Genomic DNA, 18,778 nt, shown 5'->3' with positions numbered 1-18,778 from the left:
CTGATGTGGGCTCGATCTCATGAACCATGAAATTATGACCTGAGACAAGGTTGGACACTGAACCAACTGAGCCACCCCTGTGTCCCTGAATTTTTTTTTTTAATGTTCATTTTGTATCCTACAACTTTCCTGAATTCATTAGTTTTAACTATCTTGTTTTTGGTGGGGTTCTTAGGATTTTCTGCATATACTGTCATGTCAACTGGAAACAAAGATAATTTTACTCTTTCTTCCTTTTTAAAAAAAATACTTTCTTAATGTTATTTTTTTCCTAATTTTTAAAAGTTTATTTATTTTGAGGAGAGACAGAAAGACGGAGTGCAAGAAGGGGAGAGTCAGAGAGGGAGGGAGACACAGAATCTGAACCAGACTCCAGGCTCCACGCTGTCAGCACAGAGCCTGATGCGGGACTTGAACTCACCAACTGTGAGATCATGACCTGAACCAAAGTTGGACGCTTAACCAACTGAGCCACTCAGGCTTCCCTTTAGTGTAATTTTTGAGAGGGAAAGAGAGTGTGAGTGGGGGAAGGAGCAGAGAGAGAGAGAGAAACACAGAAGCAGGTTCCAGGCTCTGAGCTGTCAGCATAGAGCCCGATGTGGGGCTTGAAATCATGAACTGCAAGATCATGACCTGATACAAAGTCAGACGCTTAACCAACTGAGCCATCCAGGTGCCCCCAAATCTCTTTTCTTTTAAATTAAGTTAAAAGGAGAGAAAGAATCTTAAGCAGGCTCCACGCTGCCAGTGCAGAGCTCAGTGTGGGGCTCATAAAAAACTGAGATGATGACCTGAGCCAAAACCAAGAGTTGGACACTTAACTGACTGAGTCGGTTTTCTGAGAATATTTTCTAATTTTCCTTTAGATGTCATCTTTGACTTATTGGTTGTTCAAGAACATGGTATTTAGTTTCCATGTATTTGTGAATTTTTCTCCTTTCTTACTGTCCTTGACTCCTAGTTTCATTCTATTGTGGTCAGAAAAGATACTTGGTATCATTTTGGTCTTTTTAAATTTAAGAGTTATTTTGTGACCTCATATGTGATCCATTCTGGAGGATATTGTATGTATGCTTGAGAAGAATTTGCACTTTGCTGCTGTTTGATGGAATGTTTTGTTTATGTGTATTAGGTATATTTGATGTATTGTATTTATGTTCTCTGTTCACTTAAAGATCTTCTGCCTGGATGTCCTAGCCATTATCAAAAATGGAATGATGAAATCTCTTTATTCTGTTATCTGTTTCCTTCTTTAGTTCTATAAATGTTTGGTTCATATCTTTGGGCTTAACATACATTGCTCTGATGTTGGATGCTTATATATTTATGACTGTCTGTCTTCCTGGTGAATTGATCCTTTTCATCATAATAATGTCTTTGTCTCTTGTGACGGTGTTTGACTTAAAATCTATGTTGTATCATATAAGTAAATGGCTGTCCTTCCTCTCTTTTGGTTACCATTTCCATGGAATATCTTCTTTCACCCTTTCATTTTTAGCCTATGTGTATTTTTAAATGTGACATGAATCTCTTGTAGTCAGCGTATATTTGTATAATGGTTTTCATCCCGCCAGCCATTCTGTATGTTGATTATGGAGTTTAATCCAGTGCATTTAAAGTAATTACAAATAGAGAAGGACTTGATATTGGCATTTTGTTCATTATTTTCTGTCAGTCTTTAAAAAAATTTTTTTTAATGTTTTATTTATTTTTTAAAGAGAAAGAGTGCAAATGGAGGAGGGGCAGAAAGAGAAAGGGACAGAGAGAGGGGCAGAGCATGATCAAGGGAGGGTCAGAGAGAGAGGGGGAGACACAGAATCTGAAGCAGGCTCCAGGCTCTGAGCTGTCAGCACAGAGCCTGATGTGGGGTTTGAACCCATGAACCATGAGATCATGACCTGAGCAGAGGACACTTAACTGACTGAGCCACCCAGATACCCCATTGTCTGTCAGTCTTAACAGCTTTTTTGTTCCTCTTTTTCTCTATTATTATCTGACTTTGTGTTTCATTGATTTTTTTTTTTTTGTAGTGATGTGCTTTGATTCCTTACTCATTATCTTTTGTGTATCTTCTGTAAGTATTTTCTTTGTAGGGACCATGGGACTTGTAGAAAACATAGCTATAATGATGTATTATAAGCTGGTAACAACATAACTTCAGTTGGATACAGAAACTCTACTTTTTTTATCCCCCCCACACTTTGTTATTGTTGTCACAAATTACATCTTTTTATATTGTGGATCCATTAATGTATTTTTATAGTTATAGTTATTTACACATTTGTCTTTTAACTCCTATACCAGAATGAAAAGTGATTTATGCAGTGGCTTTATAGTATTATAGCATTCTATATTCTATTTATTTACCTTTACCAGTGACCTTTATATATTCATATGCTTTTGTGTAGCTGTGTAGAATCCTTTAATTTTGAGTTGAAGGCATCCCTTTAGCAAGTTTCTTGAAAGGCAGGTCTGATGGGTGAATTTCCTCAGCTTTTATTTGAAAACATTTTTATTTCTCTTTTCTTTCTGAAGGAAAGTTTAGCTGGATTGGTTTTGAAGGGAAGTTTTGCTGGATATAGTATTCCTGGTTGTCTGGCTTTTTTTTTTCTTTTCTTTCAGCACTTGGAATAGATTATCCTGTATCCCCTTCTGGCCTATCAGATCCCTATTGAGGAATCTGCTGATAGTCATGTGGGGGCTCCTTAATAACCCCATTATTCTAAATCAGCTGTTCACCAGGGACTTGAATTCTGAAAAAGGGAAGCAAAAGCTTAGAGTTTTCTGAAACCAGAAGATCTTGAGACTGTGAATTAGAGGACACTTTCCAGCTTTTATTTATTTATTTATTTGTTTATTTAAAAATTTTTTAATGTTTATTTATTTTTGAGCAACAAAGATAGAGCATGAGCGGGGGGGTGGGCAGAAAGAGAGGGAGACACAGAATCCAAAGCAGGGTCCAGGCTCTGAGCTGTCAGCACAGAACCCACTGTGGGGCTCGAACCTGTGAACGGTGAGATCGTGACCTGAGCCAAAGTCTGATGCTTAACTGACTGAGCCACCCAGGCACCCCTCCCCCCCAGCTTATTTTAAATTTAAACTCAGAGCATTCATTCTCTTTTCTGCCTGCAGAGAGTAGATTGCAAGAGTAGAGGAATCAAGAGTTCATTTTACATCTCAATTAAATCAGTCAATACATGTATGTTATTTCATTAGGAAAACAGTGGTACATACTTTATGCCAAAAAATACCTTCCGTGCGTCTGTATCTGTGTCTGTTTTCCAAAAGAAATAATACCTATTTTGTTTTTCCCACTTCCTTTTAAGGATATAATTTGAGCTATAATAGTGTCGGAACTGTTTAAGGCATAATTTTAAGATTATTTACAATAAAAGTTTCCCACATAGGTTTTTTTTCATTTCTGAACTCAGCAGAAAAAAATAAACACTCATACTGTTAATTCTGAATCTCATTAAAAACACACACACACAAAACTGTACTCTTTAACATAAATAGAGTACTTTATTTCTTTTCTGATGATATAATTAAACCAGTTGTTTAAAAGCTATGCGGCTAAATACCCTGTTTTATAAAATGTCAGTAAATGTGCTGATTGCCTTCCCAGAACTCAGAATCTGTCAAAGTGTCTTGATAGAAATCTTACCAGAAGGGGTAATTGAGACTTGTGTAATGCAATCTAAGATAACCTTTTGTTTTTAATTAAAATGGGGAATAAGAAGCCGATTCAAAGATTTGTCTCCCTTCATTTGCTGGAGGTAGGGGGATGGAACTTCTGTTCGGACAGGGCCCCAGCACTTCTTAAGACATCAGTTGTGGCTGTGGGCTGTGAGTCTGCAGCCCTTCGAAGTACAGCTGCAAATGCTGCCACGGTGTGTCATGGTCAAGCTCATTAATGAATTAATGTTCACCGCTACGTTTTGGTTAGTAGGATTTGGGGATTTTTTTTCCTTCTTGAAAGTGAATTAACGTAGATGTCTTCTTAAGCTTAGAAGAAACGGGCTTTCTAAGATTATGACAGAGAGAGGACATTTAGCATTCTGGACAACAAACCTAAAATGCACTGGAAGGAAAATAATTCTTTTTGGTACTACATTGTGCCATGAATATGCTCATAGTAAGCATTCACTTCTTGGTTTTGAATTGAAGTTTAAAAATAGCTTTATTGAGATATAATTCACATGCTTTATGGTACGTATGCTACATAATTCATGCAAAATGTATAATTCAGTGATTTTTAGTGTATTTACAGTTATGCAAACATAATTACAAATAATTTGAGAGCAGTTTCATTATCCCCCAAAGAAACCTTATACCCATTAGCAATCACTCCCCATTTCCCTCTACACCTTTCTAATCTCATCCAATTACTTTCTGTCACTATAGATTTGCCTGTTCTAGAGATTTCATATAAATGGAATCATTTATAGACCACATAGGTCTTTTATGATTGGCTTCTTTCACTTGATATGATGTTTTCCAAGTTCATCCATGTTGATTCCTTTTCCTTTTAATGGCTGAATAATATTTCTATTGCAGGGCTATACTACATTTTTTTTTTAATAGAGTGCAGGCAGGGAGGAGCGGCAGAGGGAGAAAAAGAGAGAGAATCTTAAGGAGACTGCACGCTCAGCACAGAGCCCTACATGGGGCTCCATCCCAGGACCCTGGTATCATGACCTGAACTGAAATCAGCAGTCTGGTTATCATGACCTGAACTGAAATTAAGGGGTGATCAACCAAATGGGCTACCCAGATGCCCCTATACTACGTTTTGTTTATCCATTCATCAGTTGATGGGCACTTGGGTTGTTTCTACTGTTTGGCTGTTGTGAATTATGTTGCTCTCAACCTTCCTGTACAGGAGTTTTTTTGTGTTGATAGGTTTTCACTTTTATTGGGTAGATAGATGCCTAGAAGTAGACTTGCTAGGTCATATGGTAATTCTGTTTAACCCTTTGACAGACTGCCAGTCTGTTTTCTGAGAGGGCTTCAACCCTTTGATATACCTGCCAGCTGTGTATGATGGTCCGCATTTCTCCACATTCTTGCCAATATTTAATGTTATCTTTAAAAATTTTTTTTTTAATTTATTTTTGAGAGAGAGAGCATGAGCAGGGGGAGGGCAGAGAGAGAGAGAGAGAGAGAGAGAGAGAGAGAGAGAGAATTCAAAGCAGGCTCCAGGCTCTGAGCTCTCAGCACAGAGCCGGACATGGGGCTCGAACTCATGAGTCACAAGATCATGACCTGAGCTGAAGTCTGATGCTTAATTGACTGAACCACCCAGGTGCCCCAGTACTATCTTTTTTATTATAGATCCTATTGGAGGTTAAGTGGTATATGATTCTACTTTTGATTTGCAATTATGTCATGGCTAATGCTGGCTGAGTTTCCCTGTCTTCATTGCCATTTGCTTATCTTCTCTGGATCCTTTGCTCTTTTAGAATTGGGTTATTTGTCCTTTTATTAATGAATTGGAAGAATTCTTTATATATTCTGGATACAAACATCTTATTAGATAGATGATTTGTAAAAAATTTCCCCCATTCTGTGATTTCCCCTCTTTGTGGTGTCCTCTGAAGGACAGATATTCTTCAGTTGGTGAAATGTATTTATTTTCTTTTCTTGCACTGCTTTTGGTGTTCTATCTAAGAAGGCTTGCCTAACCCAAAGTCACAAAGATTTACTATTATACATATTTTTTTACATATTTAATATTTATTTATTTTTTGAAAGAGAGAACACAAGTGAGAAGGGAGAACAACAGAGAGAGAGGGAAACAGAATCTGAAGCAGTGTCCAGGCTGTGAGCTGCGAGCACAGAGCCTGATGTGAGGCTCAAACCCATGAACCATGAGGTCATAACCTGAGCTGAAGTCGGATGCCCAACTGACTGAGCCACCCAGATGCTCCTACTGCTATATTTTCTTTAGGAGTTTGGAAATGTAGGCACTCACATTTAGGTCTGAAATTTACTTTGAGCTAACTTTTTATGTGTTGTGTGAGAAAAGGGCCCAAATTAATTCTTTTATATGTGGATATCCAGTTGTTGAAATCCAGCACCATTTTTTAAAGAAACTCTTCCTTCTCCATTGTAGGTTTTTTGGAATACTTATCAAAAATCAACTGAACATGAATGTAAGGACTTAACTCTTGGACTCTGAGTTCTGTTTCATTGATCTGTGTTCTTGTTGTTATGCCAGTTCCATACTCTTTGGATTACTGTAGCTGTGTAGTAAGTTTTGAAATTGTGATGTTTGAGTCCTCAAACTTGATTCTTTCTTAAGAGTGGCTATTTGGGATCCCTTGCTTTTCCACATGAATTTTAGGATCCATTTTTCAATTTTGTCAAGGAAGTAAGCTAGGATTTTGATGGGGATTATGTGGAATCTGCAGATATATTTGGAAAATATTACTGTCTTAACAATAGCATGTCTTTTGATCCACAAATGAATTGCTCTTCTTATTTCATTGTGGGGATTGAAATGGAGACCTGGAGGGGAATTTTGGTCCACTAACTCTCCCAGACCATACCTAATTTTGCTTATTTCATATTGGAATAACATGTTTCACTACACGATTATTTTTAGTTGATATATCCTAAATGTCGGCTTCTCATTAGAACTGTAAACTTCTTTGGGGCAGCATATATTTTAACTACTTCTGTATTGCTGAGAGTTACTGTTATAGTTGTTTAAGAAAAACATTTTTGATGCTCTCTGGCAGCTAATTACAAAAGAAATGGAGTATTAGTTGTACTGTGAAATTGTATTAATGACAAATGGCCAGCTAACATTAAGTCTTCAAATTTATTTATATTCCCCTTGTCTTTGAAGAAAACCTAAATAATGATTGCTTTGGAGATCTATTTTAGAAAGCATAGTGAATACCTTCTTTAAATTCATTTTAGGTACCAAATCTGATTCCAGTTTTGATGTTCAAATTGGGAAGACCACTGGAGCCTGCATTATATAATGATATCTTGTACACTCTACCTACACTTGGTGTTCACAAGGTTTGTATATTAACCAGTTTACTTGGGAGCAAAAAGAGAGTACGGCATGGGGGACATCTGGGTGGCTCAGTCAGTTATGCATCTGACTCTTGATTTTGGCTCAGGTCATAATCTCACAGTTTTGTGAGTTCGAGCCCCATGTTGGGCTCTGCACTGACAGCGTGGAGCCTGCTTGGCATTCTCCCACTTTCTCTGCCCCTCCCCTGCTTACACTCTTTCTTTCTCAAAAATAAATAATAAAAAGAGAGTGAGGCATGAATAATACATTGAATTTTGTTTGGTATCACGAAATTTTGAGCCGTTCATTTTGCCATGGCCACTATTTTCCTTGTTGGGCCTAAAGTATTTAAGTATTGAAGTCATTTAATAGCCAAGTTCTCCCATTGGCTGTCATCTGAGATTAAGTCTTTATGTCCCCTGGATTGCTAGCTAGCTCCTCCTTAAAACCATCCCCCACATCTCAGAAAGATGAGTAATATTATAGTTAGCTTCCATTTCAGTCTTTGTGTTATAACAAGGGGTTTCCGCATTATTTTTGGTAACTTCAGGATTATCTGCATTTACATTCATGAAACCGAAATTTCTTCAATGTACTCTAGGTGTGTATAGGACAAATTCTACGAGTGATCCAACTTCTTGGAACTACTCCACAACTAAGAGCTGTCACTCTGCGCTTGCTGACATCTTTGTGGGAAAAGCAGGTAGGCTCAGATATACACTGGTGTATCAAGCATGTTCCTTTCACCAAAGCAAATTAGATTTTCAGCACGTGGGACAAAGCTTTGATACAGCAGTGTTAAGGAGTCGCGTCAGTGATTGCATTGCTAAATTTTGGTGTAGCATGATGCTTTTGATCTGTAATGCAGTCAGTTGTGATTGACTCTCAAAGAGAAACTGAGAAGAGAAAATAAACTTTCCCCTTAATTCTGAAATTTATTTTCCCATTTGCATGGAAAAAGTAATAGAAGTATGATTATAAGTGATTAGAGCCTTTGTAATTAGGGTGAGATTCAGCCACCTTTTTCTTGTCTTATGAAATGAATAGTATGTGGGTAAGAAAATCCCCATCAATCACAAAAGCATTCTTCTTTGCTGATTAGAAGAAACACATTATAATTAGTGATGCAAATGCGAGATTTGGAGGTAAAAATGCTGTGTAAAATGAATACTCAACGCAAGGAGGGAAATTACCTTTTTTGTGAAATCGCCTTTTAGGATCGTGTATATCCCGAACTGCAGCGTTTCATGGCCATGTCCGACGTACCTTCTCTGTCGGTGGGCAGGGAAGTCCAGTGGGAAAAACTCATTGCTAAAGCAGCATCGATCAGAGACATATGTAAGCAAAGGTAAGATCTATTAAACTCTTGGGAATGTATATCATGATATATTACTTTGCACCCAGTTTTTTTTTATTGCAAGTGAGAGGCCAGGAAAGAGAGGCAAAGGGCATTTGAGTAAGAATAAGTTAATTTTCAGCTCAAGTTTTCTGATTATGATACTTAGTAATACTGGATAATGACTTTGAGAAGCAAGCATGTCTTTTTATCTCAGATCTAGCCTTGTATCTAGATCTATAGAAAATTTCTATCCTTTTCTGGATAATAATATTATAATAAAAATGTGATGCTATGTTTTGTACTTTTTTTTTGTATACATGTTTCTAAAACCTAAACAGTGGGCTGTAGCCAAACTGTTCTTTCTTATATTTTCCCTATGATATGCCTGACTATTATAAGGAGTTTTAATAGGGAAGGCCTTGTTTGTGATTCATTGCATAGAATTAATTACTAGGAATTATTACAAGGGGGGACATAATATTGAATCCCCGGGTATGCTCTAGAGTATAGGAAGATGTGAGGATATTAGGAAAGTGACTCTGCTATTGTAGATTATAGATGAATCCTGAAGCTGTAACGTGAATGATTCCTCTTTCAAGTAAATCTCAGATCAGAATGGATCTAAACCTTAGCAGTTCTGCCTCTTTTCTCAGCTTTAGTCTTTTGCCCACCCAAACATAACCTCACTCTACAAGTCACACACATATAACCCAAGACCTGAGAGTTTGGATTCTCTTGAGGTTCCAGCATGGAAAATATTTTAGAGATGAAGCCATTATTAGCCACCATTTTTATTTTTAGGCTTGTTTATTTTTTGAGAGAGAGAGAGTGCAAGCAGAGAGGGGTAGAGAGGGTAAGAGAGAGAGAGAGAGAGAAAGAGAATCCCAAGCAGTCTCTATAACATCAGTACGGAGCCTGATGTAGGGCTTGAACTCATGATCCATGACATCACGACCTGAGCCCAAATCAAGAGTCGAATGTTTAACCAAGTGAGCCACCCAGGCACCCCATTAACCAAGGTTTTAATTTTACACGCTTAAAGTCAAGGTTCAGTAGAGGTTAAATATCAGACCGGGTCAGAGTCTGTTGAAAATTTATTCAGTGTTCCTTTCAATGACCACCTCAGGATTGGGCAGATTTTTCCAGTTTTGGAAAATGATTTCTGTTTGCCAGACAGTGGAACCGTAGAATCCAACCAGGCAGTTTTATCAATTGGTATTTCATTAGAGATAACTATTATATCATTCAGGGTTTACAATGAAAACCAAGGGTGGACCTGAGCATTTCTTGGGGAGGTTAAAATCCTGTGGGGGATAGCACATTACACGTGGACTAGAGAGGAGAGGGTGAGGAGGAGCTTGAGTGAGTAAATCCAACATGGTGCCTGGCATGAGAGAGGTGTTTGGTCAGTTATAATTCATTTCATTATTTTTTATCGTCGTGGTTGTCATCGTCGTCATCATCCTCATCATCAGTGGCGGTGGCGGCAGCATCCTTATTGTGATCGGTGTAACCACCGTAGTTTCGCTGCCATAATAAATTATCTTTTGATAGGCAGTCCCTGCTTTTGTAGTCAGCGACTGAGAGCAGAGCACCCGGCAGGCAGGAGACAGCTCTATCTGTATTCATAATCTCAGTGAGGCCAGTCAGCTCCTTTCACCTTTATTATAGACTTGAGTTTGTGTCAATTCAGACAGTAGGATTTGCACTTTAGGGAAGAAGAAAAGGTGTTGGCACACGTCCTCTTTTTATGGATAATATTTCTGTATCAGAAATGAGCCTCAAGTTACGGCAGTAGTGATGTGGATGTGAATCTTTGAAGAAAACCTACATTAGTATTTGAGGGTCAGCATTCAGGGGGCACAAGGGTCAAGAGAAGCGCTAGTGCTTTTTGTTCAGGCAGAAGTCCTGGGAGTGGGAATATGCACTTCAGGTTTAATCCAGTCTCTAAATGATCATTTCTCACAGGCCCTATCAGCATGGCGCGGATATGCTGGCAGCCATTTCCCAGGTGTTGAACGAGTGCACCAAACCTGATCAAGCCACCCCAGCCGCCTTGGTGCTACAAGGTCTTCACGCCCTCTGCCAAGCGGAGGTAGGCTTTCCAAAAGTGTTTTTGATCATTTTGCCGACAGTACTTTACGAGGCATAGTAGTTACAAGGCTGCAAGTTCAGATTCCAGTAATTAAGTGTTGGAATATTCACTCCCAGAGATTTGTGTTTGGGAAGTGAAGCAGTCCTTTAGAAATCCTTTCCAGAGGGGAGTCCGGAAACATCTGGTTGTGTGGACATTCTCTAGGGGCTAAAGGAAAACCACTCTACGCCATTCCTTGTTCGTATTTGTTTTTGTTAATGTAGAGGGGAATGCTTGAGTATATTTGTGTCTTAGTTTTGTGATTAGAGAGCCTTAGAAGCAGAGAGGTGAGAAGATTGGCAGAAGCCAGTGGCCAGTTTCAGAGCCAGCAAAAATGATTGTTGGCTTGAAGACTGGCTAAGCATTGTTTCTTCCTAGTGCTCAGTTTGAGTAGGATGGATTGATGTTAGACTTGAGCCTCCAAATCATTTTCTGAATGACCTAGATCACTCCCCAAATCACAACACAGCAGAGAAAATCCTTTCCATTTTGGAGAAATGTAATGATGTCAAAGGTCATTTATTGACCTCACCAAAGTTTTTGGACATTGAACATACTTGTACAATTGTAGTCCTTTAGTGAATGAGACTAGGTGAAGCTTATGACAGTTGTGGATGATATGATAATGAATATAATGATACAATAATACAGGCAACGGCTGTATTGAGTGTTTAGATGCCCATTTTTTTGTGCAAAGTACTTACCATTTATGTTCCTTGTGAATTCTGCAATATAGGGATTATAACATCATTTTATAAATCAGGAAAATAGTCCTTTGAGGCAGGTTGTTTATTCAGGATTTTGGCAGGGTAATTAACTTATTTTCTTTTGAGTAAACCCTTCTTTTAGCAGAAAGCAAGCATCGTCACTGTTTAGCAACCAATGTGTGCTAAGGGCAGTGCTGTTAGGCCAGTGCCCAATAGTTGACAAAGTCGTTAGGGGTTTCATAGTACAGCAGGGGACTACTGTACATAGCCAAGGACTGTTTTTTATTGCTTCAGGTAGTCATCTGGAATCGGGAAGGGTCACTTTAATGATTACATTACTCTTGGGGCGTGTAGGCGGCTCAGTTGGTTAAGCGTCCGACTTCGGCCCAGGTTACGATCTTGCAGTTCATGAGGTCGAGCCCCACATCAGGGTCTGTGCTGACAGCTCAGAGCCTGGAGCCTGCTTCAGATTCTGTGCCTTCCTCTCTCTCTGTTCTCCCCCCTGCTTGCATTCTGTCTCTCTGTCTATCTCTCTCTCAAAAATAAATAAATAAAAATTAAAAAAATAATTACATTACTTTCATAATAAATAATTCGAAACCTTATTTTTAAATGTGTTTTCAATAGAAGCTTTGAGAGAGGAGAGGATTCTATACTTTTACCTCTGAACGGTGATTGCTGTTCCCATTTTTGGAGTATTTCCTTTTCATTATTTTTTCCAAACAGAAATCAGCTCATTTCTGAAATTAACTTTTCCCCTCTAACAAGTGGTAATTTTGTCTGGCTGTGACTGTCATTCCATTGTGTTCTCCACCCATTCAGCAGCTCTGTTGTCTCTAGATGCTTATTAACTCATAAGAAATGCCCAGTGTGTGGTGCTGGTTTTTCTCATTCTGTTTCTCCAAGATATCATTAACTTTAGTAAGTACTGGAGATATGAAAAATGTTGCCTGACGTGGTTTTGGGGCAGTCGTAGGACTATACCTGATGCATCCCAGTTACTAGTGAGAGGTTAGTTTACTTAACCTCTCACCCTCTGTTTCTTCAAATGAAGATAAAAGGTTACTCAAAACACACACACACACACACACACACACACACACACACACACAATATACCTAGCATAATGTCTGCCCACATGGGTGCTCTTTAAATATGGAGCTTGCTCCTGAAAAACTGGTACACAGTTTGATATAATCCGTGCCATCAACGAGGTTCAAAGTAGTCTGTTTCTTTTTTAATCTTTTTCCTAAAGCTCACATAATACATGATACTGACTTACCTCCTTCCTACCAATGGAACCCTGTCCTTTCAGTGCCGAAGCTCTTGATCCTTCTTTTTATATGAAAGGAGATAATTTGAGATGGTTGAATCTATTCCCCTAATCCAACTGTCTATATCCAGTATATATATGCAGTACTATATGCTGCCCAAATCCATTCAGGTTGTTGTAACACAAATAACTGAAACTCATGGGTGGCTTATTAACAAACATATATTTCTCATGGTCTCGAGGCTGGTAAATTTGAGATCCAGGTCCTAGTATATTCACTGTCTGGTAAAGGCCTGCCTCTTGGTTTGTAGATAGCTATCTTCATGGATAGGTTTCTTCTTGCCGTAACCTCACATGCTGAAGGGGAGGGATAGTTCTCCTGAGTCTCTTTATATGGGCACCAATCCCAGGCATGAACGCTCTACCCTTATGACCTAGTCATCCCCCAGTGTTCCTAGCTCCTAAAACTATCACCTTGAGAATTACGATTTCAAGATACAAATTTTGGAGGAGATACAAATGTTCAGCCTATAGCAGCTTCTTTGCGTCTCCCATTCCACTGGCTTGTAGAGGAATGGAGACCTCTTGTCTAGGTGTTTTAATTAGTGACGCCTGTGTCTTATTTTGATACCTTAAAACTTTTTCCTCTGCTCGGTTAAAGGCATGTCACTTTTCCATTGTGTTTCACCCCTTTCTCTTCTGTTTCTTTTCATGTTATAAAATCCAAATCCCATATGATATTTTTATCAAAAATTCACTTTTAAAAAACTTCAACTGCCATGTTGCACATGAAATAAGAAATCCAGTGAGTCATTCTAACAAATACATGCTAATGTCTTTTAATCCTTCCTGTAATAATAAATCATAAAGCAACATTAGCAATCAGTTAACTTCATTTACTATAAAGAATACTTATTTTCTGGGGCACCTAGCTGGCTCAGTCAGTTAAGTGTCCAACTCTTGATTTAGGCTCATGGCATGATCTCACGGTTTGTGAGTTCAAAGCCCTGAATTAGGCTCTGGGCTGGAGGTGCAGTGCCTGCTTGGGATTCTCTCTCTCTCCCTCTCCCTCTCTCTCCTTGCCCTTCCCTCGCTCTCTTGCTCTCTCTTACTCAAAAACAAACAACAAAAAGAATACTTATTTTCTTATCCCTTCTTTTCTTTTTTAAAGTTTATTATTTTGAGAGAGAGAGGGTGGGGGCAGGGGAGGGGCAGAGTGAGAAAACCCCAAGAACCCTGACACAGGGCTGGAACTCATGAACTTGAGATCATGACTCGAGCTGAAATCAAGAGTCAGATACTTAACCAAGACTGAGCCACCCAGGTGTCCCATCTTATCCTTTACTTCTCATCTTTCTTGTCTAGAGGACTACCCCACTATTTTATTGATAATTACTAGGGGTAAATAGTGTTATTTACCATCTTGTGCTCAGAGATGTTCAGGTGTCTCAAGTTGTGAAATTTGTTGAAAATGATTGTATCACTGTTAACTTTGGCAACAGAAATACTCTTTTTAAAAAATGTTTGGTCATGAATAGCTTTATGTTCATTTAAATTAAGTAGAAATAATCAATTTCCCCTTGATGAGCCTTGATGGTATTATTATATCTTTGGGTTTTGTTTCAGCCATTCCAAGCTCTTTTTGTATGTGTTCATTATGTGTGACGCTGCTGCTGTTAGGTCCCATGATGTGTGTTAAAGTTACAAAAATTTGCTCAGTTTGGTGGCTCTTGCCAGGCCACACTTACTAATTTGGGGCTAACCTTTCTCTCTCTCTCTCTCTCTCTCTCTCTCTTTTTTTTTTTTTTTTGCCAGCCTGCATTCTGTGAGGCCATTTATTCTGTCTTCTAATTGATATCATGTGTGAAGCATTGATGGTTGCCAAGAGTTTCCAGAATGAAAATATTCAGCGTCGTTCTAAATCTATTTCCCAGTAGCATTTGGTAGTAATTTGTCTATCCACTGCTTTTTAGATCCTTGACTGTCAAATATAATTAGGAATGTAGAAAGCCTAAAACAGTGAAATTTTATAAACCAATAGGGAAAAGAGAGTAAAATTGAATAACCCTATCTTTTAGAAAGTACCTCATTTGGAAAGCTATCCCAAATTGGATTTCATTGGGCTTTCCCCTCCTTGCCTTTGTCTAGTAAGCAGAGCTCTTTTTATGAAGGGTGATATGGAACTCCTCAGCTTTAGAGTCACAATCATGAAATTCATTTGTCCTGTAAAGTGAGATTAAGCCTGCAGTTACTGCTGCTTAATCATTTATCATGGTCTCCAATGAGAGCTTGAAAGGATGGATTCCAATCTAAATGTCAGCTCTGTCAAGGTGAAGATCAAGGTGAAGAAGTTCCAATATGGAGTTCTTCTGTGCTGCTTTACTAAACAACAATTAGAAATGGGAAATTCTTGGAATCTCGGTTGACCGTAAAGACAAGAATGTAGTTCTCATTGTGGAACTGGGAAAGAAACGCACTCTTTCCTTAACACTGTTGGTATGTTGATTTAGGACTTCACACATGGTTTTTGTTTGTTGTTTGTTTTGTACTATGTGAAAGTTACAGCTACTATTTCATGGGTACAGAATGTGAATTCGGACATTTTGTGATGCGGGGATTCAGTTTTTCTTTCTTTTATAAGAGATCGAGCGAGCAGGGGAGAAGCGCAGTGACAAAGAAAGAGAGAATTAAGAGCTGATGTTCTACTGACTTGAATCACCCAGGCGCCCCAGGGAGTTCATTTTATTTTGAAGAAGCAGTGGCTCTAGCAATTTGAGTAACTTTCCAAGGTTCATATTGCTCATAAATGAAAGAGAAGGAAAGTAGGTCCAAGAGTTGCTCTGAGTCTGACACTCTTGTTATTTTGAGGCTTCCTTCCTTTGAGAAAATATGAGCATTGAAAGAAATACTTTCCTCTATCTTCAAGCTGAGGGCTTACTATTTTCAAAGGAAAATTGATATTTTTTGCATTATCTTTTTCATATTTTTTTTCCATTCAGGTTTCTCATCACTTTTTGCCCCATTCCGTCTCTATTTGCCTTAGTTATTTTTAAAGTTTATTTTTATTTATTTTGAGAGAGTGGATGAGAGCATCTGCAAGGAGGGAGGGGGAGAGAGAGAGAGAAAGAGAGAGGCAGACAGACAGAGAGACAGAGAGACAAAAAAAATCCCAAGCAGGCTCTGTGCAGTCAGCATGGAGCCCAACATGGGACTTGATCCAATAAACCATGAGATTATGCCCTGAGCAGAAATCAAGAGTTGGACACTTAATTGACTGAGCCCTTGGGCACCCCTATCTGCCTTAATTTTCTTACTTCTTTTTGACTTGACAAAGTTATGTCTCTGAGAAGCAATATTCTCCCCCTTTCCAAACAGAGTTTTATTGAACAATAATTCATTTCATCCATTTAATGGGTACTATTTGATGGATTTTAGTATGTTTCCCGAGTTAAGCAGTCGTCACCATGATCAATTTTAAGATATCTCATCACTGCCACAAAAAACCTTGTATCCTTTAGCTGTCACCCCCAAACCCCTCACATTTTCTCCATGTCCAGACAACTGCAGATCTGTTTTCTGTCTCTATGGATTTACATATTCTTGACAGTAACATGTATCAGCACTTCATTTCTTTCTATGGTTGGAGAATATTCTGTATGGTTCTTCTACATTTTACCCATTTATCAGTTAATGAATATTTTCCTTTTTTGGGGGGTCTATTATGAATAAGCCTGCTATGAACATTTGTGCACAGATTGTGGCGCAGACCTGTGTTTTCAGTTTGGGGATGGGATTTCAGTTCAGGGATGGGATTGCTGGGTCCCAGGCTCCCTCTATGTTTAATTGCTTACGAAACTGCCAGACTGTTTTCCAAAATGGCCACGCCCACCAGCAGTGTATGAAGGTTCTAATTTTGTTGCATCGTCAGCAACTCTTCTTCTTAACTGCCTTTTTCCCCCCCTTTATTCTTTTTTTTCTTTTTAATGTTTGTTTTTGAGAGACAGAGAGCATGCTTGTATGCGTGCACGAAAGTGGGGGAGGGACCGAGAGAGGGGACAGAGAATCTGAAGCCAGCTCCACTCTGACAGCAGAGAGCCTGATGTGGGGCTTGAGCTTATGACCTGTGAGATCATGACCTGAGCTGAAGTCAGATGCTCAATTGACTGAGCCACCCAGGCGCCCCTTTTTCCCTTTTTTCTGACTGTAGCCATCCTAGTGTGTGTGAAGTGGGACCTCATCAAGGCTTTGATTTGCATTTGCCTGATGATATTGAGCTTTTCTTGTGTTTCTTGGCCACTTGTTTGTCTTGTTGGAGGAATGTCTAGTCTGATCCTTTGAATATTCTCTTCCTTATAGCATTTAACTTGCCTTGTCAGCCAAGTGACATTTTGTTCCTATAGGGATGATTCGTAAATGTTCTTCTACTTCAAAGTAAAGGATACTGGAAAATCACAAGCTTTTTTCTGGACCTTTTGCTACAAAGGGAGCGTATCAAACCATATGAAATATCAGATGAAGTCCCTTATGTTCCATTTTACGACTTTGTCTACATACTACATTTTCTTTGTTTTTTAATGAAATTAGTGGAATGTTTTCATTTTGGTTTATGTAAAATGGTCAGAGATGTTTTAATAATAGAATTAGTAAACATGTACTGATTTACTGAGTGTTTTCTGTATGGTAACTGATATATACTACAATCATTATTATAATATTGGGCATTTAATCTTAAAAAAAAAAAGAAAGAAGCCTTGTGAATGCAAGGTTAATGCATGGTACAGCCAGGATTCAAACCCAATATGTCTGAATTCATTTTTTTAATTTTTTAATGTTTGTTTATTTTTGAGAGAGAGAGAGACAGACAGACAGACACTGTGTGAGCAGGGGAGGAGCAGAGCGAGTGGGAGACACAGAAACCAAAGCAGACTCCAGCCTCTGAGCTGTCAGACCAGAGCCCAATGCAGGGCTCAAACCCATAAACTGTGAGGTCATGACCTGAGCCAAAGTCTGACGCTTAATCAACTGAGCCACCCAGGCACCCCCCAAGTGTGTCTGAATTCAAAGTCTACATCTGAATCATCTTAAAAAAAAACAAAAAAACCCAACCTTAGCTTTGTTGAGAGAGAATTCACAAACGACCACTATCTGTTTTTATTAGTCATCTTTGTATTCAGTTGACCTTGTTATGGTGTGATATTCGAGAAATCTCTTTATGAGTGTGACATTTGTACTCATTTCCCATATGTCTTCTCCGTTTCCTTTGTGATTGATTGACTGCATGAGATTTTATATAACTTAGGCTGTGCATAAAGATCCTAATGAAAAAGATGTTTTGAGCTAAACTAGATTTGATTTGCAGTGCTTTTACTGATTAAAAATTAGATTATAAGCTTTAAAGATGTGTTGTGGTGTTATATCAGTTTTGTAGACATTTGGTTTTTATGGAATCATATTTACTTTGAATAATGAAAAAAATAGTATCCCTCATCAACTTCTCCCAAAAACATTTTCGTTGTGTTCATTACCTTTCCATTGTATTTTCTTTACAAATATATATATATTTTTTCCTACCTCCTCTACATTTTACTGGAAATTTATTTTTTTTTTTTGAGAGAGCGAGCGAAAGTGAGTACACAAGTGTGCGTGAGTGGGAGAGAGCCAGAGAGAGGGAGAGAGGATTGTTGTTTTTTAAGTGTTTTTGTTTTGTTTTGTTTTGTTTTGTTTTGTTTTGTTTTGAGGGAGAGAGGATCTTAAGCTGGTCCATGCCCTGTGCAGAACTCTATTGGGACCTCAGTCTCACAACTATGAGAGCATGACCTGAGCCAAAAATCAAGAGTCAGGTGCTTAACCAATGGAGCCACCCAGGCACCCCACTGCTAGGAATATTTTTGATGTTCCTACATATTTTAATGACTTAATTTCACTGAGCAAAAGTATCATAAGTAATCCAATAATTCATTTTCGGCTAGATTGTAAGTTGCTTCCCACTTTTCTCTCTTTAGAGTTAATAGTCTAAGAAGTAACAACAGAAGTAAAGTTTTAAGTTTCTTTTGGATTATTTTCCCAGAATAAATATCTTAGAATTTTAAGGATATTTTTATGATCTTACTAAATAGTTAACTTATTTTTGTAGTAACTTTCCATGTGTACCTGAGCATGAGGGAGAGGTGGGATGTGACAGTTTGGACCCAAGTTTCTGCCAGTATTATTTGTTGTGTCACTACTTCATTAACTTCAGGGTGGCATTTCTTCTTGTTATGATCATTCTGCTCACTACCAGGAGCCCATAATCCCT

At 38.4% G+C, this 18,778-nt stretch overlaps 1 protein-coding gene across 2 annotated transcripts in view; it reads left to right on the top strand.

The window, feature by feature from the left end:
* FOCAD (focadhesin) overlaps positions 1–18,778 on the top strand; it is a 315,637-nt gene that overhangs the window by 138,585 nt on the left and 158,274 nt on the right. For both annotated transcript variants that reach the window (XM_029919606.1, XM_029919607.1), the window contains exons 12-15: positions 6,928–7,032; positions 7,632–7,733; positions 8,248–8,378; positions 10,338–10,464. In XM_029919606.1, coding sequence (XP_029775466.1) covers positions 6,928–7,032; positions 7,632–7,733; positions 8,248–8,378; positions 10,338–10,464 — 465 coding nt within the window. The remainder of the gene's footprint in view (positions 1–6,927; positions 7,033–7,631; positions 7,734–8,247; positions 8,379–10,337; positions 10,465–18,778) is intronic.

Source organism: Suricata suricatta, chromosome 13 (genome assembly GCF_006229205.1).
Source record: "Suricata suricatta isolate VVHF042 chromosome 13, meerkat_22Aug2017_6uvM2_HiC, whole genome shotgun sequence".
In the NCBI taxonomy this organism is placed as follows: domain Eukaryota; kingdom Metazoa; phylum Chordata; class Mammalia; order Carnivora; family Herpestidae; genus Suricata; species Suricata suricatta.
The sequence above is the reverse complement of the archived record's forward strand: the minus strand, read 5'-3'. Positions and strand labels throughout refer to the sequence as shown.